The sequence below is a fragment of the Pituophis catenifer genome, unplaced genomic scaffold, assembly GCF_029215685.1.
Source record: "Pituophis catenifer annectens isolate HBS135680 unplaced genomic scaffold, rPitCat1.0.hap2 SCAF_7, whole genome shotgun sequence".
NCBI lineage: Eukaryota > Metazoa > Chordata > Lepidosauria > Squamata > Colubridae > Pituophis > Pituophis catenifer.
The window spans coordinates 1,236,706-1,263,987 of record NW_027256887.1 but is presented as its reverse complement, the minus strand read 5'-3'; the positions used below and the strand labels follow the sequence as shown (position 1 = coordinate 1,263,987).

Here is a 27,282-nt window from a genome sequence, read left to right as displayed (position 1 = left end):
CTATAAGGAGGAGGTGGTGGAATCCACAACTTCTCTTCCGTTGCAGACCGTGGGGACGTAGACATTTGCTGAGGCTGGAAGAGAAAGAAGGAAAAAAAAAAAAAACAGACTTTAGATGCTAGAGATGGCCACCAACAAGCTTCACATTTTTCAGGATCACAGCGGGATGTTTTTAAACCAAAGGGATCCTCCACGCATAAATATTTAAAAAGAAGGCAGGGCTTTGATCACACGGTCACCGATGCAATTTTGATTTGGTAGAGTTCATGTCCTACCCCCTGGAAATCCAGGTGTCAGTGCTGAAATGATACTTAGAATAGAAACCAGGAGATGGTGAGTTCTAGTCCTGCCTTAGGCATGGAAGTTGACTGGGTGACTTTGAGCCAATCAGCACAAGACTGGGAGTTCTAGTCCCGCCTTAGGCATGGAAGTTGGCTGGGTGACTTTGGGCCAATCACCAGGAGACTGGGAGTTCTAGTCCCGCCTTAGGCATGGAAGTTGGCTGGGTGACTTTGGGCCAATCACCAGGAGACTGGGAGTTCTAGTCCCGCCTTAGGCATGGAAGTTGACTGGGTGACTTTGAGCCAGTTGCTCACTCTCAGCCCAACTTATCTCACAGGATGTTAGCATGGGAAAATAGAAGGGAGAAGGGGCATATGTTCACTGTCTTGAGTTATTTGTAAAAATAGCAAAGTTGAGATACAGCTAAATAAGTATTTGTGATATTTCACTGTCTTGTATGACTTTCTGGGATGGCGAGAGAGAAGTGACCAGTGCCCCAATGAAGAGAACAGTCAAAGGAAGAAAAGGCTGGAGCAACTCTATTGAATTACCTTGGGAATAGCTGGTTCCTGTCCCACTGACACTGAACCTGTTGAGGTGCAGCCTGTGAGTGACCACATTCTTCTGTGGTTGGAAGAGAACGATATGCACTTTGGGGGCAAACAAGCAGCCCAGGACAACGAAGCCACTCAGGCTGACGGAGATGCACATGGTTGTGGTCTGCACCTACACGGAGGGGAAACAAAACAATGCATGGAAAAAGTTATTGCAAGATTAGAGACGTCAGCAAAGGAGGGGCATGAATGCTCATTCCAGATGTTGCCGACAAAAGAATGAAAGATGGACACTCTGCATCCAAGGTAGCCCTCTACGTGTGTTTAGATGACAACTCCTCTCAATGGCAACCTATGAAGTGGGAGGGCTCAACTAGCCATGGCCAACTCACCAACAGAACAACTCGCTGCAGGACAAAAGTTACACTAAGATCGAAGAAATTGGTGGAATAGAATCATTAAAGAAAGGATGCAAAAGTAAAGACAAAATGAAATGTGAATGACAAAAAATAAAATATTTTTAAAATTAATTTAAATAATGAACTGAAATGGTTGAATTGCCTCACAGTGAATTGGCCACAGTGAGTTGTTCCATGATGAGTTGGCAACAATGTGTTGACCGTGGCAAGTTGGCCGTGTTGAGTTGTCCCATTCCAGGTGAGGATTTGATAGTCCTACCTGTCTCTTCCTTTGGGAACTTAATATCCAGAGGTTCATACTAAAAACCAAGAGGGATTGCCAATCTGACAGCTGCTGTCCAATAAAGCTGTAACCATTGCTAGTCTTCGGTGTCTACATAAATCATGGTTGGATGTCCTGGTTGCCCGTGACCAACCCCAAATTGCATCAATAGATCTAGAGCAATACAGCAGTCATGCTCTCACTTCTGAAGTCTACCATAGAGTTGAGTTATGGCCTACTATTTTCTTGCTGGCCCTTCTTCTTTCAGTTTATGGCAGACTGATATGGATGGGATCTACCTAGAGGACCAACGGAATTTCAGAGAAACCAGGGTCTTGGTGGGTGGAGACATCTACTTATTGGTACGAATGGAACTCGGAGTGAGGATGAATGACGTGCATTCTTGACTTTGTGTGTTTGGGTCAACGGGTGAATATTGGGGTTCTGCAAGGCTTTCTCATATTAAATCAAGGCAGTAAAATTTTGATTAGTGAAACCCGTCTATCAATTCAGTGCATCACTTCACCAAATCATTTCAGAGAGGGCTGTGAAGCACTGTGAAGTGGCCTATAAATCTGATTTAGGATTGGGATCAGTCTTTGTCTTAGCCCAATGTACTTCACAGGACTTTGGGAAGAGAGAGTTTGCAGACGAAAAGGTGGGATACACATCTTGAGAAAGAATGGATGGATGAATGAGTGAATGAATGAATGAATGAATTAAATGAAAGTCTAAAATAGAGGGGGAAAGACTTTGCTACTCATGTTTGAGTTCAGTCTCTCCCCCCTCTGGCTGAACTCCTGGCCCTACCCATCTCAAGGACACAACGTCTAATAATTTCTGCTGAAAAGTGGCATTTCTATTCCACATGTCTGTGTTCTCTGCCCTGACATTGCTGAAAATCTCTATCTGCCATAGACTATATTCACTTCAGTTATTCATTTAGCCCTGGGCTGACTTTTGAAGTGTAGGCAGGCAGGCAGGCAGGCAGGCAGGCAGGAAAGAAAGAAGAAAGAAAGGAAGGAAGGAAGGAAGAAAGAAAGAAAAAGAAAGAAAGAAAGAAAGAAAGAAAGAGAAAGAAAGAAAGAAAGAAAGAAAGAAAGAAAGAAAGAAAGAAAGAAAGAAAGAAAGAAAGAAATGTACTTTTAACAATGGGTTAGGGTTTGGCTGAAATGATGGTGGATGCCTTACCCTGTAGTCACTCGACGTCACATAAAAGATAGGCAGGAATGCCAGCCAGATAATGCAGGTTGTGTACATGGTGAATCCAATAAATTTGGCTTCATTAAAATTCTCCGGGCACTTCCTTGTTTTGAAGGCATACACAGTGCATAAGAGGACGAGGATCACATCGTACGTTAAAGAGATGAGCATGCTGGCATCTTTGACGTTGCATTTCAAGATGACCGTCTGCCTCTTCTCCGGAAGGGTGTGTCGGCGAGTGCCCGGAGCTTCTAAAATCAGCCACACGGACACCAACACGATCTGCACCATGACGAGACTCAGGCAGATGAGGACTTGAGAGCGGGGGCTGATGAATTTCGGCCTCTGCGCCCCGTTCTTCACCCCGTTAAATATCCTGGCGATGCAGTTCGTTTTGGTCAAGAGGGCCGAGTAGCAAACGGCGAAGGATGTTCCCAGACCCAAACGGCGCAAGGTGCAAATGGCCGGAGAAGGCTTGGCGATGAAGAAGAAGGTCATGCTGTAGGAGAGGAAGACTCCGAAAAGAAGGATGTAGCACAACTCGCGGCTGGAGGCCTTCACCAAAGGCGTGTTGTTGTGCTTGATGAAAACTCCAACCACGAGGAAAGTACAAATGAAGCCCAAGCACGCGATTGTGACCGGCCCGATGGACCACGCATCTTCCCACTTGATGTAATCTTCTGGTAGGTCGTAACAGCTGGTGAGATCCAGACTGGGCCACCGTCCTGGGCCACAGTCCCTGCAGGTGAATTCGTCAGCCAGGTACTCGAAGGTCTCGCAGGGAATGCAGATCCAGCAACAGACGTCTCCGGGTTGCATATTCTTCATCTCGTTGGGCGCGCAGGGGTCGCTGCACTGGGCCACGGGGACCAGGCCTCTGGCCCAGTGAATGGCGTTGACCTCCAGGGTCAAGGTTTCGGCCCACTGCCCTACTTTCAGGTAGGAATATCGGCCTCCAGCTTGCTGGAAGTTGAAGACGTTGTATCGCCCGATCCCGTCACCGTAAATATCAAATTTAACGAGGTTGTCCGCAGATTTTGAAGAACGGAAGGGAGCTGTGGAAACAGGAAGGAAATAGGGTTTTCCTATTACATTCATATATTGTTGTACTGTTGTACCTTTTGGATAGAATGACAAACAAAATATGTGTGAGTTAGAAGAAAAAAGGCCCTGATCTAGCTAACAACTTTCTGGGACAATATAAGATGAATCGATTCTTGGTAATCGCATATAAAACAGCCCACAGCTTTTGTTCCTGATGAAAAAACAAAACTCAACAAGCTAATCTTGATGAACGTGAGAGTGATTCAATGGATCAAAAAGACTCATTTATAATTAAGGTAGGCTTTAATTTATCCCACTGAATTAAAAAAATTTTTTTTAAAGTATTCCAAGGTACTGGTCATTAGAGAAATGATCTGCCTGAAGACTCTGGGTACCTCCAAACCTATAAAGTTATAAAATATGAGGATATCACAGGCGACTTGAAGTTTAAAAGAGTTTTGCACCCAACCCCAGGATTCTGCAGTCATGGAAAACCACCGGTCTCTTTCCTTGGAAGCTGCTGTTTCAGGATTCCCAGCATCAATTGGCCTTCAAAACAGATCTTCTAAGCTGCTTCTATTGGTGCTTCATCAACTATCAAATACATTGAATACTGAGAGGTTGTTATCAATATGGGAGCTGGGAGGCTTGGAAGGGTTGGGGAAGGACCTAAATCCCATCTTATTTCACTACTGGGAGCCCTCTGTGATGATTCAACATTGGGATTCATTGTTCTTCTGCGTCTTCCTTTCCTACTAAAGGCTGTTCCCTCAAACCCAGAAACACAGAGGACAATTACGAATGTACAATTCCTAAATATGAATGGTTTTCTCTCCCCCCTTCCCCCCCAGTAAGTAAAACTGATTATGAGACTTAGGAGACCCAACGTGATTCATGAAACTAGAGAGAAATATTAAACAATTCTAGCTTCATTTTGGTTTATTTCTGGCTTCCAAGCCTGGTCTTCATTCATTTCAATTATTCTGTTTAGCCACGATCTCCCCATGATCACTTCTGGTCCAAAACTTGACCTTTTTGGCCAAAGATTTTGCTAGATTAACATTGAGTAATAGACATGACGGGTTCATTAAAATTAATCCCCTAAGAAGCAAGCAAGTAGAATGATTACTGCAGGCACCATGATGGCCCTCTGAGAAGTGCAAGTATTGGGAGTCATGCAGGGGTGAAATCCAGCAAGTTCTGACAGGTTCTGGAGAACCGGTGGTGGAAATTTTGAGTAGTTCAGAGAACCGGCAAATGCCACCTCTGGCTGGCCCCAGAGTGGGGTGGAAAGGGAGAATTTGCAATATCCTTCCCCCAGGAGTGGGGAGGGAATGGGGATTTTGCAGTATCCTTCCCCTGCCATGCCCACCAAGCCACGCCCACAGAACCGGTAATAAAAAAAATTGAACTCTACCACTGGAGTCATGGGTCCATCTAAAGAAACTGAAATGACTTTTAGTAAACAGATAAGGGGGTCATCATGTTTTGAAGAAGTCAAACTAGATTATGAGCTCATAAACTCATCGCATCTTCAGGCTGGAAGGGCCAGTGAGGCCACTGAAGCCTTCAACTCCCCTGCAGGAATCCAATTTGAAGGATCTTTGACAGGTCTTGTAGCTGTTGACCTTCTCCCTGAGCTTCTCCTAAAGGAGGGGAACTTATTGCTCTTAACAAAATGATGTTTTTCTGATGTTCAACCAAAACCTAATTTAAGATCATTATTTCAGGTCCGCTGCCCTGAAATGATGGTTTTCTTTTTTTTATGGTCTATACAGCTGAAGAGGAACAATCCCTTCTTCTTGCATTGATATATTTAATGATTGACATGCTTATCTTTAAATAAATTCTTTTGTAACCAAGATTGTGGCTTTTTGGTCAGAAATCTCAACAGATCTAAAAGTTCCTTCTCCCTTGATCCGTGCAGAATTTCAAACTCTGCTATTGTCTCCATCTCTCTCTCTCCCTCCCTCCCTCCCTCCCTCTCTCTCTCTCTCTCTCTGCACATCTATACACAAGACAAAGAACCTCATTTCCTCAGAACTGAATACAAAATAAATTCCCAAGAAAGTGCCGAGCAGCTGACCTGCTTTCTGAAATTCATCTGTACCCTTTCCAGAAATGTAATCCAAGCTCTGCAATCCCCTCAAAAGGCCCGCTGGATAATCCTGACAGGGAATTCTTAAAAAAATCATTTTCTGTATTCCTGGTAGTTTCAGTTTCCATAGTTACAGGAAGATTCTGGGATTTTGCACCGACCAAAACTGGCAATCCCCCCAAAGGCAAAAAGCAACATTACAACATCGTGTCAATCTTGACGACACCTACAAATTTAAGGAGAGGTGTTGTTTTGAGTGTCACCTTAAGGAAAAGATTTTGGACAGACTATCTTTGGCCCTTTTCCATCGGAATGTGATACTGACAAAAAATGACGACAACAACGCAAGACCCCTGAGTGAAAATCGAACAAGTTGCCAACTGCACGGTTGATTGTGGATGCTATTTGGAGTTTCAGGGGAGGCTATGACTTTCCAAGGTTGTTCCTGTCACAATCTATCATCTCTTAGTCTCCTCATTAACTCCCTGCCTCCGGTTGTGTGTGCGATAGCAATTTGTAGTGGCTCATCTTTAAAGGAGATACCTCATTACCCTCGCCACCTGGTTTTATTTCCAGTGCAGCCATTATGTAAATAGAGACATCACCACTAAGCATTAGGAAAGGAACACGGTCTTAAAAGATGATTAGAGTCGAAGAAGGTTGCTTCAAGGCAAGCGTCTACAGGATTCGGTCCACAGCATCAGGATTGTTATGGCCCTCCAGAAGCCAGCAGAGCTGGCCGCAGAGTCGGACAGTGAGGAGGTTGGGGAGGAACATGGGCCAGTCCTGGAGTCTGGGGAAGGTTCTGACAAGGGCTCTGCATTGAAGGCAGAGATGGGGCCAAGGCCGTCTGACAGTTGTCAGCTACCTTCGGAATTGGAGGTAAGTGGGGCAGAAGAACAGTTGGAGCCTGTTCCTGATGTGCACATGTGCAGAGCTGCCAGGAGAAGGGAGCAGCTAAAGAACAAGGGATGACTCGGGAGTAAAGCCACAGGTGGATGGTGAATGGCCTCTCCCATAAAGAGGAGTGAAAGAGGAGTGAAAGAGGAGGGGAGTTTGCAGGGGACAATTAATTCATTTCATTAGTGTGAAGATCTGTTCGTGACTCTCAGAGATTCTTTGCCAAGTATTTTCTTGTACAGCATTGCATTTGGAACAAGGGGTGAAATGCTCCCAGTTCAGACCAGATCGGCTGATCCAGTAGTGATGGCGGTGGGTGGTTGGAGAACCGGTAGCAAAAATCCCTGCCCCACCCCCACCTATGCCCACCCCAATCGCCCAGTCGCTTTAACGGAGCAGAATGGTGCTCGCTGGTGCCCAAATATTTCTTTCAAACCAGCTTCAAAGTCTATGGACTTTGGAGCCATGGTGGCGCAGTGGTTAGAGCGCAGTACTGCAGGCTATTTCTGCTGACTGCCGGCTGCCTGCAATTTGGCAGTTCAAATCTCACCAGGCTCAAGGTTGACTCAGCCCTCCATCCTTCCCAGGTGGGTAAAATGAAGACCCAGATTGTTGAGGGCAAGAGGCTGACTCTGTAAACCGCTTAGAGAGGGCTGTAAAAGCACTGTGAAGTGGTATATAAGTCTAAGTACTATTGCTATTGTCCTTCCTTCCTTCCTTCCTTCCTTCCTTCCTTCCTTCCTTCCTTCCTTCCTTCCCTCCTTCCTTCCTTCCTTCCTCCCTCCCTCCCTCCCTCCCTCCCTCCTCCCTCCCTCCCTCCCTCCCTCCCTCCCTGCAGTATTGCAGGCTAACTCTGCCCACTGCCAGCAGTTCGATTCTGACTGGCTGAAGGTTGACTCAGCCTTCCGCCTTCAATCTGAGGACCCAGATTGTTGGGGACAAGAGGCTGACTCTGTAATCTACTTAGAGAGGGCTGCAAAGCACTGTGAAGTGGTATATAAGCCTATTGCTAGTGCTATTGCTATGTTTCCCTGATAATTTCTTCACATAGAAATCTGTGTTTGGGATCCATTTGGGATGGAAAGAAAAAGCGATCAGCCACGCCACTCAGATTCTTCCTACTCGATTTGAAGCCTCCTCCCTCATCTATTAAAATGAGAGAGACGCTCAGAGCCATGCGTGGGAATTTACCTCCCCCCCCATTTTGAATAAAATTAGATGGGGCTCCCAAGGACATTCCACGGGGGCTCAAAAAAAGCCAAGAGGTCAGCCACAAACACCCAATGGAAGTCCATGTTAAAAGGGGCAGAGCTTCAACTGGGCAATGACGGCTGTCCTCGTGAGCGTTTGGACCCCTCACTCTGCAAAGACTCCCCCCTCCCCATCAGCGCAGATCTGTCCATTGGCCCGGAATTTATGTGTGCTGTCCGTAAATTAGGTCACATCCAACTTTGGGAGGATTTATGACACTGAGGTGGGTTGGGCCTCTTGAATTCCTAACGTTTGCTGAGCCATATTTTAAGCCATTGATTGTATTGGGCGTATATATACGTGTGAATGTAAATTGCAACACCACGTCATATATTTTATATAAATACGTTACATTTTGGAGAATTTATTCTGTATCGAACACTGGATTCTAGTTGATTTCCTCAAACTTTGGGTTTTTTTTTTTGTTTGCTGTTATTGTGGGGAGGGGTGGGGACCAATATGGTTAAAGGAAGGGAAAGAATAATCATTATTCAACTGTGTTTTCAGAAAGAGATTTGTCCTGTTTGATTCCTAATTCCCAAGTTTCCCCCTCTGAAATTTTAAGCACCGATGCCTTGGGGTTGATAAGAGCCATTTAATTTAAAGTTATTCGCGTTGGGAAACAGGTTGCACACAAAGCAGCCAGCATTGCAGGCTAATTTATACAAGCAATCAAATTCTAATTACAAAGGAAATGAAAAGCCCACATTTCCCAACCGCTTCACTCCACCCCTGGGCCTTTTAAAGGTGATTCCTATCGCCGGCTTCTCATGCAGCCCATTGAAGGGGATGGAATCATAAACGGCCAGCGTGGTTAGTGGGCCGGCATAAATGAGAAAAGCACCGGTGGCCACTGAAATTGATAGCCTTGTTAACGTTGCCGTTGGGCCCAAGGATGCCTGAGCTTTAAGAAGGGCGAGTGGGGTTTCACTGGAGTTTTCCTATGAAAGTCAAAGGGAAACCACGATTCATGGCTTAGAGGCCAGTTCTCTTTTCTGGCAGGGAGCTTGCTCACGGCTGTGCAGGCTCTTAAGTAGGGCTTATTTTGGGGATAGGGCTTATATTAGGCACATACATAAAAACCATGCTACGTCTTATTTTCAGGGAAACAGGGTAGATATATATATATACCTGGCCCTGTTTTAAAACCCTGTGGATCAGCTTGGTGCTCTGACCTAATACTACCTATCTCAACTTACGACCACAATTGAGCCCAAAATTTCTGTTGCTAAGTGAGACATTTCTTAAGTGAGTTTGTCCCATTTTACGACCTTTCTTGCCACAGTGGTTACGTGAATTATTATTATTATTATTTATTAAATTTTTATACCACCCTTCTCCCGAAGGACTCAGGGCAGTGAACAGCCAAAATTAAAATACATATGATATGAAAATTAAAATAATTTAAAACATGATTAAATTAATTTGGCTTCCCCAATTTAAAACCCCTTACCCATAGAATGGCTCCAGTTGTTAAGTGAATAACCCGGTTGTTAAGTGAATCCGGCTGCCCCTGTTGACTTTCCTTGTCAGAAGGTCACAAAAAGGGGATCGGGTGACCTTGGGACACCGTCGTAAATACGAGTCAGTCGCCAAGCATATGAATTTTAATCACGTGACCATGGGGATGCTGCAATGGTCATAAGACTGAAAAAGAGCCCTACGTCACCTTATCCAGGGCCGTTGTAACTTTGAATGGTCACTAAATGGACTGTTGTAAGTCAAGGACTATCTGTATTCACAATTTGCCAGAAAGAAAAGCAGAGTCGCCATTCCCAAGTTTCTCATGTCTGCACATGGACATGCATAGAAGAAGGCTGGCTCAGATCCAGAGCTAAAGCTCTGTGTTGGGCCTCGAACTACAGTATTTCTTTAATTATTTCTTTATTTATAGCAAATGTTGAGCTGGCAACCTCACTGGAAACAAGTCATTGGAAACCAGCAATAACCTTCATGCTCAACCTGTGACTTTCCCAAAGGCACCTGAGAAGCAGACGGAACTTTTGGTCCAACAGGGCTCTTATTAGTAAAATAATAATAATAGTAGTAATAATGGAGTTATTTAATTAAATTAGGATATTAATGCCTGGGAGGATTGAGTGATGATTCAAATCTTCTCTGACCTGCTATGAACGAATGAAGGAATGAATGAAACAATTCTAGAAGTGCTAATCCTGCTTATTCTTTGCAGCAAGAGGGCAGCAAAGAACGCAGAGCATACTCAATGCTGTCCAAAGTAAGCGAAACAATATTAATTATATATATATAAATAATACTTTACTATTTAACTACCAGGAATGGGTAGGATCTGTAAGTTGCCTTGATGAATTAAGCTAATTTTATTGGAAGATCCTGAGTTGCAAGGCTCTGGAACTTAATATATCAGATCTTTCTTAAAAACCTCCAAACCCATTTCATACCCTTCCCCATATTCCAATTAAGGACTGGGACATAAAGAGGGCAGCCCTCGAAATACTTGGTATTTTTTCCTCTGTTGCTTGGACTTTCCGAAGTGATATTCTATTCCACGGAGCTGTTTTTAAGCTGCACATTCAGATAAATCTGGATCTCTCATCAAGTGTGACTTCCTGAATAGTTCATCTTTGTGTCTAAATTCATTCCTAAATCATCTTACAGTAGGTACACAGTAAAACATGTCCAACAGGGAACCGGTTGGGTAAACAGTTGCTATTGTAACTTGTATCTTCTTGAGATGATTCTGTGAAGAATTCAAAGTGTGGCATCCAGTACAGGATGAAGGGGGAGATCTGACTCTCTGTTCTATTTCATATGACATAAAAACACTGATCTTTTATCTTGGGGTGGGCAGACTTCAGTCTTGTGGAAGTTACTCTTTTAAAAAAAAAAATTATACTTTCCCCGTTGTCCCAAAGGTGCTTCTTCAAGAGACAACTGGACTTATTTGTTTTTCTTTGAACATGTTTCATTTCTCATCCAAGAGCTGAAGAAGCTTCTTGGATGAGAAGCGAAACGTCTTCAAGGAAAAAACAAGGAAGTGCAGTTGCCTCTTGAAGAAGCACCTTTGGGACATCCATGATCTGGATGACGGAGAAACAGTAACAGTAACAGAGTTGGAAGGGACCTTGGAGGTCATCTAGTCCAACCCCCTGCTCATGCAGGAGATCTCTACTAGGGATTCGAACTGCTGAACTGCCGACCTTTCTGATCGACAAACTCAGTGTCTTAGCCACTGAGAATCTCCATCAACATTTAGTTTCCCCATTGTATCAAAAGAGAAGTATAGAACCCCCATCAAATCAAGAGCAATTCCTGATGTCTGCTTCCATGCACTTTTATGTGGTTTCCCAGAAGTACTGAGATGTCCCCCCCTCCAACTTTCCAATATCAGCAGTCAACATTCCTGGATTTTTATGGGTTAACCCACGTACCTAGCCCCATTGACCTTGTTTAGCATCTGGGATCTGTCAAGGTCAACTTTGCTGCTTAAACTATGATTCTGAACCTGGCCACCGTTGGTGCAAGCCATCATTCCAGCAAACTCACTGCAATGCACAAGACACGGCCACGTAAGTTCTTCAGGTCTGCTTTGTATTCTGTGTCAGTAAGGATCCTCTCACACGGACACACCCCTCAATCCGGCAGAGACCAAAGACCAGCGCATGCCATTATTTCACTGCTCAATATTTTGCTCCACTGAATCATTTCGAGAGCAATCATGAAACCTCGGGGGGAAAATGATAGAGAAAGGCTGCCGGTGGATTCTTTCATTGCTAAAATATGGAAGGGTCGAGCCAAGGAGAAACGGAAGGTGACAGAAGGCTGAAGCGAACAATTTTTCCTGAAAAGGGTGTTAATGATGCCTTTAGCATTCATACCGATGCAGGATTTCCTGCCTTTCTTGCAATTTTTGACATGGACCTGTCAAAAATTAGACGAGAGCACCAATCTTGGGGAAGCACCTTGAACTTCAGAGCCTAACAGACTCTTTCAATTTTTAGCAACAAATACACTCCATATTTGCTGGAGAGTTATGGAAGGGGGGAGGGAATAGTTTAAATACAGTAGAATGATGATTAGGTTATGGATGGCTGGTCCTTAAGACGATACTCCTTCGTAAAGTCCCTAGGTGTGCAACTCGGTGAAATCAAAGCTGAAAGAAACGTTCGACCACTGAAGTTATTCCTATTAAGTCCAGGAAATAGACCGGTTTAAAAAAAAGGCCCTGTACCTCATTTGACTATTTCTATTGTAAGACCTCAATACTACAGTGACATTGAGGGAGAAGAAATAGTCAACTCAATTACTGGTTTTCAAAATTTCATGAAATAAGACATTTCCTTGATAAAGGAGGGTGTTTAAAAATGTTGTACAACTCTCCTCAAACTTGCAGGAAATGAAAATATTTAAAGCCAAATAACAGAGTTGGAAAGGACCTTGGAAGTCTTCTAGTCCAATCCTCTGTTCAAGCAGGAGACCCTATACGATTTCAGATAAATGGCTGTCCAATCGCTTCTTGAAAACTTCCAGTTTTGGAGCGCCCACAACTTCTGGTAGCAAGTTGTTCCACTGGTTAATTGTCCCCATTGTCAAGAAATTTCTCCTTAGTTCTAGGTTGCTTCTCTCCTTGATCAGTTTCCATCTGTTGCTTCTAGTTCTGCCTTCAGGACAGCAGCTACAATGATGTCACATGCATGATGATGATGTCATTGCTCAAATACATGTGCCAGTGTTTTTTCATCTTGGTTCAGTTTATGGTCACCTGTGATATATAGTTCTCCCTCCCTCCCTCCCTCCCTCCCTCCCCCCCCTCCCCCCCCTCCCTCCCTCCCTCCCTCCCCCCCTCTCTCTTGTTTGAGTCAAGATAAAGATGTGTGTCATTTTTAGGTCAAGCCAATAAAACATTGCTAACAAGATCAATGCACTTCTCTGAAACTGATTCCTATTCAGGATTAGATTGAGATAATTTAAATATATTTAACACCTGAGTGCTGCTTTGGAAAGCTGCCTGAAAAACATTCATGGAAGCAACTAATCTTCTAACTATCGATTCTACAAAACCTACAGCAAATAAAAAGGAAAGGATGAGGCCCAGCAAAAAACAAAAGATCTCTTGAAAATAAGTTTAATAGGTCTTATCCTAAGGAAATTGACTACACATTTTCATCTTTAAAAGTTCATTTCTAGTGTATTTTTGTTACTTATTTATACAACTGTGTGAAGCTTCAGTTGAGAGGTCTGATGATCCCCAAATGGAATCAAATTTCCAATCAAATGATCAAGTTGAACCAGGTGCCTTCAAATCAAATCACACACACACACTTCTCTTCCCCCAGAACCAATTGAACCGAAATCATTAACAGCATTTTAAAATTGGACCCTTTCCCCCTACTTGATTGCTGATTTGGGAGAAAGGATTTTCAAGCAAAGGTTCCTACTAAGTTTATGGTCGCAGAGATAAATCAAAATACAACTACAATTCTGTTCTACTTCACTGTGACTAAATTTGTATATTCTTCACTAATATTGTTTGCAGTTTAACTCCCTCCTAGGATGATACGCTGGAGAGGAAGGTGGCTGGGCTATTTCTAGCATAAGTAGGATGGGAAACTTTTTGGATGCTTTCTGAGATGTTCATCTAGCTCAGGCAATGGCAATAGAGGTGGCCCGGAGAAAGGGAGGAGGAAGATGATGGTCCTGCACTGTGGTGGATCCTTCCTCAACACATAGAGCAGACTTTGACCAAACAAGAGGATGAGGAGAGAAGATAAGAAGCTGCCCAGAACCTACTAAGGCCTGCAAGGGGTTCTACTTCCACTGTGCCCCCCCCTCTCTCTCCCTCCCTCCCTCTCTCCCTCCCTCTCTCTCTCTCTCTGCCCCACTTCCTAGCAATCTGAATGCAAAGGGAGCTGTCCATGGTGCTGTTGATGTTTCTGGCAAGAGGATGAAGGAGAAAGTGCTGATCCCACAACAGATGCCACCACCCAGGATGCGGTCAAAATCATTAAGATTTAATGACCTAATGGTGTGATGAAAGCCCCATTCAATGTTCGATGACCCTGGGTGGACAGCCCTATGCATCAGCAATGGTTAGCACCACCCTGACCTCTTATTGCTTCATCGCTTCTAGACTGGAAGCCAAATACCCAAAGATGAAACTCAAGGTGTCAGATCAAGGGATGATAGCTATTTAGCTGACTATCTAAGCAGCTAAATAGCCAGATAGATAGATAGATAGATAGATAGGTAGGTAGGTAGGTAGGTAGATAGATAGATAGATAGATAAATAGATAGATAGATAGATAGATAGATAGATAGATAGATAGATAGATAGATAGATAGATTATACATAGAGAATAAAATAGAATAGAATAGAAAAATAGAATGGAATGGAATGGAATGGAATGGAATGGAATAGAATAGAATAGAATAGAATAGAATAGAATAGAATAGAATAGAATAGAATAGAACAGAACAGAAAACATCAGAACTAATAGAGAACATTTCACTAAGGGTGCTACCAGTAGTAGCATCTTTAATGGATGGATGGATAGATAGTCTAGATAGATAGGTAGATAGGTAGGTAGATAGGTAGATAGACAGACAGACACAGAGATGATAGATAGATAGATAGATAGATAGATAGATAGATAGATAAAGACAGAGAGATAGATTTTGATTATTTTTCTTTTCCATTTAGTCATTCACCAAAGGACATCATCTAAGAGGAAATACTGTGGATATAACAGCCCTTTCCCGAAGCCTATTCGGTTGATATGATGAGAGAGTTAAAAATAACAACATTAGCTGGGTTCAGGATTCCCTCCCTTCATATTTTTTCCCCTGCAGAATCAAATTATGTGCCTGATTATTTTATGGCTAAAAAAAAAAAATCTCACCTCGGATCCCCTGTTCTCCTTCCCTGGGCTTGTTTAAGAGCCAGGCAGTACCGTTTGCTGGCTTTAAAAAAATAAAAAATAAATGTGGGTGTTCTGTTGAAGCAGGCCTCCATGGTCTGGAAATGAAGTGGGGGACAATGGAAATGAATTCTGCACATTGTTATGATTGGGAGAAAAATAATGGCTGTCAGTTATATAAGGATATGAAGAAAACCCTACACACACACACTCACACACACAAAGACACACACAGCTGCCCTGTATTTTATTTCTAGAATTTCTGTTCAGAGGAAACCATTTAAAAATCTTGATTTTATCTTTTAAATTTCCAAGCTTTTCTACTGTTTAGTTGTAAGGTTTAATGTAGATACAAACATACACAATATATATGACTCACACGTTTTGGTTTGTGTGATACGTCTGCCTGATATCTGATGTCTACAGAGGTATGTGTCTGTGTAGAGAAAACGAAAGAAGAAAATTGTTTTCTTTCCTTCTTTTTTCCCCTCTATAATAATAAAAAGTTAAATATCTGCTTCTTTTCAAAATCAATTGTGTTTTAGCTTTACTTCAAAGTAAATTATCATATTTTTCAAAGAAAGTCAACCACAGATTCCACCGAGGCCCCTAAATGCATTGATTTTTTTTTTTAAATTTCAGGTAGACTAGATCACTTTAAATCTTTTTAATGCTCTTTAACACTCTGTGGCTTGAATGATGTCTTTACATTTCCGGGGAGAGTTGAAAACTGGGAAAAACTGTGTGCATGAAAGGCAGATTTTTTTTTTCATTTCTTTTCCCACTAAATCAAATTACATCCCAATTATATGAGACAGAGAAACTTGACCTGCCTTGGCATCTTGTAGATTGGCCAAAGTGAATGGAGCTAGTCACGAATACATCCGGATAAATGCTCTTGTCAAGGATACAGAATTGCTTGCTGCAGTCTTATTCCAGAAAGCTCCCCCTCCCCAGTTTCCCAGTCTAATCCAGAAGAGTGATAGAATCAAGATCATGTGAAGCATTAGTACCTCTTTGAATACTGCATCCAGTTTTGGTCACCATATTTTTAAAAAAAGATGTTGAGACTCTGGAAAGAGTGCAGAAAAGAGCAACAAAGAGGATGAAAGGCCTGGAGGCTAAAACATATGAAGAACGGTTGCAAGAATTGGGAATGTCTAGTCGAGTGAAAAGAAGGACTAGGGATGAACAGTCTACCAATATCAGAGGGGCTGCCACAAAGAAGAGGGGGGTCAAATTATTTTCCAAAGCACCAGACAAGACAAGAAACAATGGTTGGAAACTAATCAAGGAGAGAAGCAACCTGGGATTAAGGAGAAACTTCCTGACAGTGAGGACAATTCACCTATGGAACAACTTGCCTCCAGAAGTTGTGGATGCTCCATCACTGGAGGCTCTTAAGAAGAGACTGGCCAGCCATTTTTCTGAAGTGGCATAGGGCTGTGATGGTGACCCTATGGCACATGTGCCGGAAGTGGCATGCAGAGCCATATCTCTGGGCACGCCAGCCATCGCCCGTTGATCTTCCGGGTTCCAGCGCAGGAGTGCGCGCTTATGGAGGGAGCACCAGAAACCGGAGGAGCAGCTCCTTGGTGCACATGCACAGGAGCGCAGGAAACCAGAAGACCAGGCGACAGGCATGTATGCGCCCACAGGAAACAGGAAGTTCAGCGTGTGCATGCGTGCCAGGGAACTGCTCTTCTGGTCTCCGGTGCTCCTGCATGTGTGCGCCAGGGAGCTGCTCTTCTGGTTTCGGGCCCTCCCCTCCATGCGCACACACGCTCCCTTTTGGCACTTTTTTTTTTTTAATTTGATTTATATGCCGCCCTTCTCCGGAGACTCAGGGCAGTTTACAATGTGTTAAGCAATAGCCTTCATCCTTTTGTATATTTTATACAAAGTCAGCTTATTGCCCCCACAAACTGGGTCCTCATTTCACCTACCTTAGAACGGATGGAAGGCTGTGTCAACCTTGAGCCTTGGAGAGATTCGAACCAGCAGAAATTGCAGGCAGCTGTGTTAATAACAGGGTGCACTAAACCCCTGTACTATCAAGGCTCAGTTCCGAAAAGGGTCGCCAACACTGGCATAGGGTCTCCTGCTCAAGCAGGGGGTTGGACTAGAAAACCTCCAAGGTGCCTCCCAACTCTGTTATTCTGTTATCCTGGGATTTCTTTGTGGTTTCCAGTCTATGTTTTAAGAAGATTCTTCTCTGCTCTGCTTTTTGAAATGACCCAAGATCCAGCACACTCTGCTTCCTAATGCACTAAGCATGTTTTCCAACAGCCCCATCACTATTCATAAGGAATCCTTGGCACTGCTAACCATTCCACCCATTTGCCATCTTTCTTACGCGACCTTTTATTTATGCCTTATTTCTGAGAGCTCCTTGCTGGCTCTAGTCTGGCTTTCATTATTTGTAAGGTTCTGCAAACTTCTTTTGGAGAAACCTGGCCTGATTTCAGATGGTTTCTACCATATTTAAATATAACTATTCAACTGAGAATCTTTAAAGTTTGCTGTTTTCAACAACATAAAGTTGAGGCATCTTGAACAAAAGACAGTTATTGTGCCAAAGAGATAAGCATAGAATATGCAAGGTACTTTCCTAGTTTGTTAACCCATAACTCCCAGAGCGATCTGCAGGAAAATCCCAAGGACATTAAAAAAAAAAAAAAAAACTAGAGTTGTGTAGCCTTGAGTTAACTCACAGAATCACATTTGGGCAAGTTCCTAATTTGACGAATTAACTGGAAGCTGAGCTCTTCACAAGCCGGGTATTGTGCCAAGAAATAAATCAGATGGAAAATAATTCTACCGTATGCTAACAAAAGAATGAACAGTTTCAGCTAAACACTTTTTCAAAAAAGTTATGTAAACTACTCCCTGGGTTAAGAATAAGTTCCATTATGCCTACGTCTGTTTTTAACTTGAATTTTCAGGTAGCTCAGAACTTGTACTGACAAACAGACAATGACTAAAAATGGTGGACAGAGGTGTCCTTCTTTGAGCTGACAAACTCTGAAAGCATCCAATGTGTTTTCATAAACTTCTGAAAACAGGCTGTTGGATAAAAAGGCACAGCTTCAAGGGTTCATGTTTGTTTAACCCAGATTTAGGGTTCAGCACATAGTGTGAAAACACTCTGACATGCCAAGTAGTTTTCACGCTCATTTTTTAAAAAAATTATTTTATTTTATTTATTTTATTTCGAATTTATATACCGCACCTTCTCCCGAGGGACTCAGGGCGGTGTACCGCCAGATAAAAACATACAAAACAAACATTAAAAACAATTAAAAGGATATATATTAATTTGGCCCCAATTTAAGATAACAAACCAATATTAAATATTTTAAAAAATATTTAAAAATATGTTACAAAATATGTTAAGCCAGCTTGGCTTGCTGAAAAAAGAAAGTTTTAAGGGCACGGCGGAAGGCACCGAGGTCTTGGATTCTCCTTATCTCATTTGAGGCTGAAGAAGGCTCAAAAGGATAAAATACTTTATCTGACTTTCTATATTAGACAGAAAATGAGGTATCATTATAACAAGGGCCAGTTTAATGTAGAAGATAGCAATCTAGAACTGAGGAGACCTTCTGCTTCTCTCTTCTAGTTCCCTCTTAGGCGTGAAAGTCAGTTGGATGACTTTGGATCAATCATTGCCTTCCCACCCAACTTTACCACAGACCACACAGTATTGTTAAAGTGAAAGAAAATATAGACTAGACTAGACTAGGAATAGAATAGAATAGAATAGAATAGAATAGAATAGAATAGAATAGAATAGAATAGAATAGAGCAGAGCAGAATAGAATGGAATAGAATCACAGAGTTGGAAGGGACCTTGGAGGTCTTCTAGTCCAACCCCCTGCTTAGGCAGGAAACCCTACACCACTTCAGACAAATGGTTATCCAACAACTTCTTAAAAACTTCCAGTGTTGGAGCATTCACAGCTTCTGGAGGCAAGTTGTTCCACCCGTTAATTGTTCTAACTGTCAGGAAATTCCTCCTGAATTCTAAGTTGCTTCTCTCCTTGATTAGTTTTCACCCATTGCATCTTGTCCTGCCTTCAGGGGCTTTGGAGAATAGCTTGACTCCCTCTTCTTTGTCGCAGCCCCTGAGAAGGCAAGAACATTACGTACACACTTTGATTTGCACAAAATAAAGGCAGGATAGACACTGAGCTGCCATAAGACAATTCCAGCAGTATATTTTGAAGCCAGGCTCCATCTGGCATGGAGTAATACTTTAAGGGACTACAACAACAACCGGAAAAAAAATAGATTTTATTCAGCTGCAATTCTCAGCTGGTCTATATGGCACAGAAGGTGGGGACTTAGTGGGGCTGTTGTGAGTTTGCCTGGGGAGAATGTGTGCTGCAGGCCAACGACCCTATTTACTTTCTTACCTGAATGGAGTGGTTACCATGGAAATGGACTCTCAAGATGTGTGTGTGTGTATGTGTGTTTTTTTTTTCTCACTTTACTGGAAGTTCAGCAAAACCCCACTCTCTTTTTCCTTTCTTCTTGAAAAGAGGAGAATGGATAGAGATCAAGATGGAAAATAGGCCCCAGCCAACATTTTTCTTTTTTTAAAAAAGAGCTATTGAGGTAAAGTGGCTGATTTCAGGAAAACAAAAATAGTACCCAGTGCAAAACCCCAATTCACGCGATAGGGGAACTCAAGTGTTGAACACTGTTGCGCAAATCAATTTCCACAAGATCTTCTTTGCTTAACTTGCTTTACGGAACCATTCTTGTGGAAGAGTAAACAAGATGCCTTCTGTCAGGTTATGAGATGGGGATGCGGAGACCCAATTTCCCCTCCCCCCCTTAAACTCCTTTAAACCCTCAAATGTTGTGACTCAAGAAACAAATCAGTCTAACAAGGTCTTCAAATGTGGGTTATGCATTTCTGTGGGATGCAGAAGGGGAATTTTTGTTGGCTTATTTCTATTTTGAAATGTATTTGAATGTTATTTCCATTTTGCCTTTCCTGCAAGGAATTAAGGTGGGATGTGTGTGTTTTTTTAAAAAAATAATTTATGAAATCTTGTGAGGTTGGTCAGGTAGAGAATGGGCCCAAACTCATCCAGGGACTTTGATGGCTGATTGATAATCAGACGTAATCCAGACGTAGGCCAGGTTTTTCGATGTTAGGGACTACATCTTCCCTAAGTCTCAGCTAGTAGGACCAGTCATCAGACTTATGGAACCCTGCAGGCTGAAATCACACTGCCCTGCTCCAAATATTAAACTATATGTCCTTGTTGAAGGACTTTCTTTCAAGAAACATTTTGACCTGGATAAAAATGATCATTTTCACAGTTAGCTTCCACTTTAAAATATTGTCGCCACAGGTCCTTTTAGGATGGACCTTTATTTCAGAAAGCTGCCCTTTAAATTTATTTAATTTAATGCTTTTTTTTTTTTGGCTCCGCTCTTGTATATTCCTTTGTCAAGCAAAGTTATAAATAAAATAAAAAGTTCCAAATAAAATAAAAACATAAATATTTTTAGCCCTTAGGAACCCTTTTTTCCCGATTTGCTGTTTTTCAGGTTCGCCGTTCACTTTTATCCAAGGAAACACGGCTGCTGCCTTCCTTACTGTTCTGACCTCGGCTTCCTTAGAAATTAAATAGCATAAACTTGGCCCCTGCAAACCTCTTTAATTCATACGGCTGTAAATTACTTTCATTTACAGTCTGCAAAGCTTGATAAACAGTCTTTCAGAGGAAGATTATCAACACCTACCTATCTCTCGTGGAACGCTGCCAGAGAGCTAATTTCCAGACGCAGGGCAAGGCCAAACTTGGCACAGAGTCACAAACAGAATTTTCACATCTTGAATCAGCCAGATGAACTAATTGCTTCCTGCAAAAGCTCACATCCCGTTTGCTTCTCTTTTATATCTTATGGGAGGGGCCAATCATCTCCAAGCCTTACTCCCAAGCCGACCCTGTTTCCTTAATTGTTCCTGTCTCCTGGCAGCTCTGCGCATGCCCACACTGGGAACAGGCTCACGCTGTTCTTCTGCTGATGTCAGACTCCGGAGGCAGCAAAAAACTCCCAGATGGCCTTGGCCCCCTCTCTGCCTCTGACTCAGAACCATCGTCCAAGCCTTCCCCAGACTTCAGGACTGGTCCACACTCCTCCCCAACCTCCTCACTGTCTGAATCTGCTGCCAGCTCTGCTGGCCACTGGCGGGCCACAACACTTACGTCTTCCTTGAGAAAGGTCTTGGAAACACTCTTGACTGGCATCTTGGTGCCAAACAACGGCCATTTTAAAGGAAGCCAATCTGTGCCCAGTTTTTTCTCACTCTCTTTTGCTGCTTTGTCCCAAAATGCTGCTTGCTTTTGGGACAAAATATCACCTCTTCTGGAATGGGCACATGGGAAACAATCAATAGCTCAGAGAAACTGGTGACTTCATAAAGCCCTTATTTCATTCCTAGGATGAGAAGGCAAACAGCTGTTAAAATAAAAGATGGTTTTGCTCCCACTATATAGGAAAGCAGGTTCCTGTTTTGTGGTTACTAAAGTTTTTGCTAAAACCTTTGGAAGGGTAGCTAAAAATACAAACTGCACTGGCTCGCGTGCGGCTTTTCCTACGTGCAAATTTCATTTCTTAACTCATAACTTTTATTTTTAGTAGTGTTTTTAATGACTACTGGTGGTTCGTGGTGAACAATTGTTATTTTAGCTGTTTAGTGCTATTTGTTGTATTTTAAATGTTCATATGGCTAGAAAACGATATTTTTTGAAAATCTGTATCACCCCAAATGGTTTAGGGTAGAGAAAATCAGTGCTAATAAACAAGTCATCTTTGAGCTAGAATGAAGCTTTTTAAGAATTTCTCTGGAAAGTGGGCAGTGAACCATTCCAGAGACATTCTGAAATTAACCAAAGAGAAAAGCAACCTGGAATTAAGGAGAAATTTCCTAATGGTGAGAACAATTAACCAGTGGAACAGCTTGCCTCCAGAAATTGTGGGTGCTTCATCACGGGAGGTTTTTAAGAAGAGACTGGAGAGTCATTTGTTTGAAATGGTAGAGGGTTTCCTGCCTGAGAAGGGGGTTGGACTAGAAGACCTCCAAGGTCCCTTCTAACTGTGTTATTCTGTTATTCTTGTTATCTGGATCTGGCTTTCTTTGACTGCTTAACTTTCTCTGCCTTGCCTAACTTCTCCAGAAAACAAACTCTTCCTACATAGAGAGACCAAAAAAAAAGTCCATCTGGCACCGTCTCTTAAATGGCTCCCCGATTTACCTGTCTCTTCTAATCCTGCCTGTTTCCCTCCGAAGCGACATCTGTGTTTGTTTTCCTGACATTTTGTTGGATTTCGGTGGAACTGCTGGCTACCTCTTGATTTATACTGCCAGACCTCAAAATAGAACGAAAAGGCATTTGCAGTTGTTTGTCTTGGTAATTTAATCAACAGAAGCTCTTGGCTTTATCTAGTTCTGTTAAGTCCTCCCTTGCCTCAAGATAACATAAATATTTTACTCAACGCAGTTGATTTTTACCTCACCTCAAACCCTGCTTGGACAAGAGGGCCCAAGACAAAGAAGAGGCTGAATCAGTGAGAATAAACCATAACCATTTTCGAGGGAAAGCATCCAAAGAGGCTGATGGTTTACCTGTAAAGTTGACTTTGAGTAAGTAGTCTTTGTACAGCTTTTTGCCGTCCAGGTGCTTCATGCCGTCACAGAGCTTGGTTGTGTTCGGACACATTGTCCTCTGCATTTTGTGCAAAGCGTGGGCCAAGGCATACACCGCGTTGACCACAAACATGATCTTGGACTCTTGTTCGTAGTTGGAACTGTTGATAGACAAGTGCTTGTCACAAACCTTTTTGTGGGTTTTCCTGTTCTGAAGGCCGCACTGGAATTTCTGCTCCCAGAAGTCCTTAAACCAGGGATTGCGATGGTTGGTATAAGGGGTGAGGCTCTGGAAGTATCGATCAAACTCTTTGACCGGATGGGAAGCAAGCTCTAGAGTGATGGCCCCGCTGGCAATGTGTTCGTTGCCCTTGACCACGCTCTCTTGGGCTCCCCAGCCGTCACTGGCCACCCAGGTAAAGGAGACGTTGAATCGGTTGGCTGCGGCGATGAGCTCCCGAGAATCATCGCTACGCATGAACAAGACCACTACTCTGGCGTTGGGTTTCTGGAGAAGTTCTCTAATGACACTGTCGTAGGACTTTCGGATGTTGGACCGGCCGACTTTCTCGGAGGTGGCGATGCAGATGTTCCTCAGCCGGGCTTCTTGTTCGAAGGCTTCGATCCCCGTTTCTCCATAGTCTCCTTCCGAGGCCACCGTGGACACGTACGTCCAGTTGAAGAAGCGCAGGATCTCAGCCATGGCTTTGGCTTGGTAGAAGTCAGGAGGCACTGTCCTGGCAAAGTAGTCGTACCGGGATTTATCACTGAGCTTGGCGCTGGTGGAAGCATAGCTGATCTGAGGAATCTGGAATAGCCGGAGCAAATTGGCCACCTGGAAAGAGAAAAAGGGCATTAGGATGCGGAGAAAGTCCACTCGCTTTCCAGGAGTGGATCCAGAATTTGGTGAATGATCTGGACTCTTCTAGAAGACTCTGGGACCATCTAATATGATGATCCTTGGATTCCTTCCTTCCTTCTTTTCTTCCTTCCTTCCTTCCTTCCTTCCTTCCTTCCTTCCTTCCTTCCTCCTTTTTTCTTTCTTCTTTCTTCCCTCCCTCCCTCCCTTCTTCCATCCTATCTTCCTTCCTTCCTCCCTCCTTTCTTTCTTTTCTTCTTTCTTTCCCTCCTCCTCCCTTTTTTCTTCCTTCCTTCCTTCCTTCCTTCCTTCCTTCCTTCCTTCCTTCCTTCCTTCCTTCCTTCCATCCTTCTTTCCTTCCTCCTTCCTCCTTCCCTCCCTCCCTCCCTCCCTCCCTCCCTCCCTATAAAATTTCAGATTTAGAATTGAAGAGAGATAACTGACCTACCCATTTGAGAAGAATGAATGAATGAATGGGTAGGAATCAGAAATCCAATACAGAGTCTTTGTTAACAAGACTCTGGCTTGTTAACGAAGCACAAAGCAGAAGACTTTGCTTTATTATCAGACATAATTCATAGTCATGTCCTTCCTTCTTATAAAATGTCTATTTATTGTTATTTTTTTTTCTCAGCAGCAGCAAAGGGGAGAGTGGATAGAATTAAATGTACCCGTATGGTATTCAGAAACCATAAATTAGTTTACCATTTTGTACAGATCCAACCGTTGAACTTCGAGAACTAGATATTCCTTTGCTGCAATGCAAATTATTGATTACATTCAATCAATGATTGCTCAGTGAACTATTAGAGTATATGCTGTTTGGACTCAGGTGTCGAATATTTAAACGAATATATCTGCATTTCTACAAATGTGAGAGTTAAATCTTTTAATTGCATCACTAGGATATAGTAAGATTTTATTCCTGTATAACTGATTCGCTCACATTTGTGCCTGCAGGGAAATAATTGAGACAAAAATATCCTGAAAAAAAAAACCCCCGAAGCGGTGGCTGTTTAAAAGTTACCTCCTGCCATATCCATCTTGAAAAATCACACTGCAAAAGTGATCTGAATATTCATGATTGGTTATTAAAACCCTCCAGGAAGATAAAAGCTTGAAGAACCTTGTGATGTCATCAGCAAACAGAACAATGAGACAAGAGGCCGATAATCCTTATTATCCTGATTGTATCGGCACTTCCAGCTGAGGAGTTGTTATCACCCAGCCAAGTCTTCTGGCTCTTGGACTGAAGGATGCGTTGTCAGATGGCCAATGAGCCAAAAAGAATAACTACTTAAGCCGGAGAATTACTTTTGGTAAGTCTCCATCTGAGCCTTGTTTCTGTCAAGCATTCTTGGCCTGAATAGCAGAAGTCAAAGCAGAATAGCAGAAGTCAAAGTTTTGGAGGTCATCTCCTTTAATGTTTAAATTTTGGAAGGCTCCAAGTTTGATCTGCAGGATCTTCCATTAAATAATGTTAATCATGCCTGGAAAGATCTTGAGATTTTGGAGAACACATTCAGATTTTGAAACGGATGGCCTTGAAGGAAGCATTATTCTGACCCAACATTTAGACATTTCATACTTTCTCGTAGATGATACTGAGATTATCATGAGAAACATTTAGTGGCTACCATCCCCTCCAATTCTTTTGCCTTAAACTGTGACTGCACAACCCAACCCCACCAGTCCTGATCTCATTGGGAGATCCTTAGATATTCCCTGAAACGGGTGAATGATCATGGACATGCTACATTATTTTTATGGATGGACCTGCTCACCTGTATGGAAACACTGCTGTAAGATCCTCCGATGACCCCCGCGATGAGTAACGGGGTGTTTTCTTGAACCGCATATGAGCCATCAGGGCACATGTACTCTGCTTCATCCACTTTAGTCAAAGAAGCCCTGACGAACTCCAGGGACTGTTCCAAAGCATAGGTGTCTCGTGAGCAAGTATCCAAAATGTGAACTCCAAGCTTGATCCCTGGGAGCAAGTGGCTGTCTCTGTTGATCTCATCGATGGCAAACAGCATGGCCTCCAACCTCTGGATGCCTCGGTCTTCGTTGATTCGTCCACATTCTTCGGCGCCAGTGCCTTTCTCCTTGATTGGGAAGAGACCTCCCAGCACCAGGTCTCCTTCTATTTTGATTTCTTTCCTTAAAAAGTTGTGATCGCCGAACGAAAGGAAGACACTCCTGGAGAACAAAACCAGCGCAAGCATAGAAAGCTTTGCCAACATCTTCATCTCCTCTTCCGGCAGCTCTAAGAAACCTTGGTAGAAACGTCAGAGGTCTTCATTCTCTCCAGCACGCAACTGCGCCGGATGAAGAGCCATCGCATCGAGAAGGAAGGAGCAAACTAACTGGAGCTTCTGTCAGGTGCCTACAGAGACGGAAAAGGGTGAGGAAGAAAGTGAAATGCAGAACAGACCATAGACTTTTTAAAAGTGTTCACTGCAAATATCTTCAGGGTAAGTCTTCATGGGAAGCTTGGATCAAGCCCTCTAATGTGGTGACACAAGAATGACAGGATGACTATTCTTACCAGTCTGAAGTCCTCCTGGAAATGGGATGCAATGGTTTTGCATGGATGGTCAAACTCAACTGATTTGCTACTCTGAAAACAGGCCAGGTTATTGTCAACCCTGAAGTGAGCCTGGCCGAAGCCATCTTGAAGGCTTCAGGGCTGCCACACAGCAGTGGGAGTGGGGGGGGGGAATAGTTAGATGGGGTTTTGTAGCCAAAAACAGTAAAGTTTTCCTGAGGGAACTGAGGACATTCTCACAGATGGCTGGCCAGAGGAGGAGCCGGTAACTCAGCAACCAGCCAGCACCTCGATTGGACAGCGTGACCAGTGACTTGGGAGGGAAAGGGAAACTTGTACTTTTAATTAGGTGAAAGCCGCGGGAAACCTCAGAGTCGGCTTTCACCAGTTTGTGCCAAAATGATGCATCCAATAAATCGTTTTTTGAGGAACTCGAGTGCCTCGGAGTTTGTTTTCTATGGGTGCAATACTTGGAGCGCTGACATCTATTGTTCATACAAACACAGTCTATTTCTGAACTTCATGAAAGATCCCAACCGTTTTTTTTTTCTCAAAAGGCATCCAAGCTTCTTCAGTTCTGCTTCAGAACTGAAGAAGCTTCTTGGAGGAGAAGCGAAACATCTTCAAGGAATAACAAAGAAAGTCCAATTGCCTTTTGAAAAAGCACTTTTGGAACAACCATGACCTGGATGACTGAGAAGCTCCATGGTCATGTAGGAAAGGACCTTCCTTTTGTACCATGATGCAAATCAGCTGCCCAGGAAAAGCCAATTTTCTCCATCTTGAAGGAGACCTCTGCAGTAGGTAACTCCTACTGGAGTCCGCCATGCTGCCCAACAGAGCTAGCACTTATGACACACGCTGTGTGGATGTGTGTTGGGATTGCACAATTTCTAAGATGTTTTGGGTTGATAATCTGAGAATTGCACTCCCAGAACATTTTAAGGCAACAGGTTGGAGAGCAGGGCTTAATTAGGGATACACCCTTATCTTTTCTTGGTCAAACAGTTGGACAAAGAAATGCCTTTCTTATTTATCTTTCCAACAAATATCTGGGGACATCTCCATAGATAAAGAGACGACCCACTCTTGCCCATTTTTGAGATCCGTGATAAATTAGTAGCTCTCAGCATATTCTGAAATATTCAAAACTGGCAAAAGCTTTCAATTCCAAGTTACTTGTTTCATAACCATCATAACTGTGAATGGTTGTTAAACGAGGCAGTTGCTAAGTGAAGACTACTTTAAGGGATCAAGAAAGGGCAGATTGCTAGCTATTCCCAGGTTTTGG

At 43.0% G+C, this 27,282-nt stretch overlaps 1 protein-coding gene across 1 annotated transcript; it reads right to left on the bottom strand.

The window, feature by feature from the left end:
• GRM3 (glutamate metabotropic receptor 3) lies at positions 1–25,692 on the bottom strand. Its single transcript, XM_070946766.1, has 5 exons — positions 25,225–25,692; positions 22,561–23,416; positions 2,709–3,775; positions 834–1,008; positions 1–74 (listed from the first exon to the last, which is right to left on the bottom strand). Exons 1-5 carry the CDS (start codon positions 25,690–25,692, stop codon positions 1–3), a joined length of 2,640 nt encoding a protein of 879 aa, XP_070802867.1.
• Between the last annotated feature and the right edge of the window lie 1,590 nt (positions 25,693–27,282).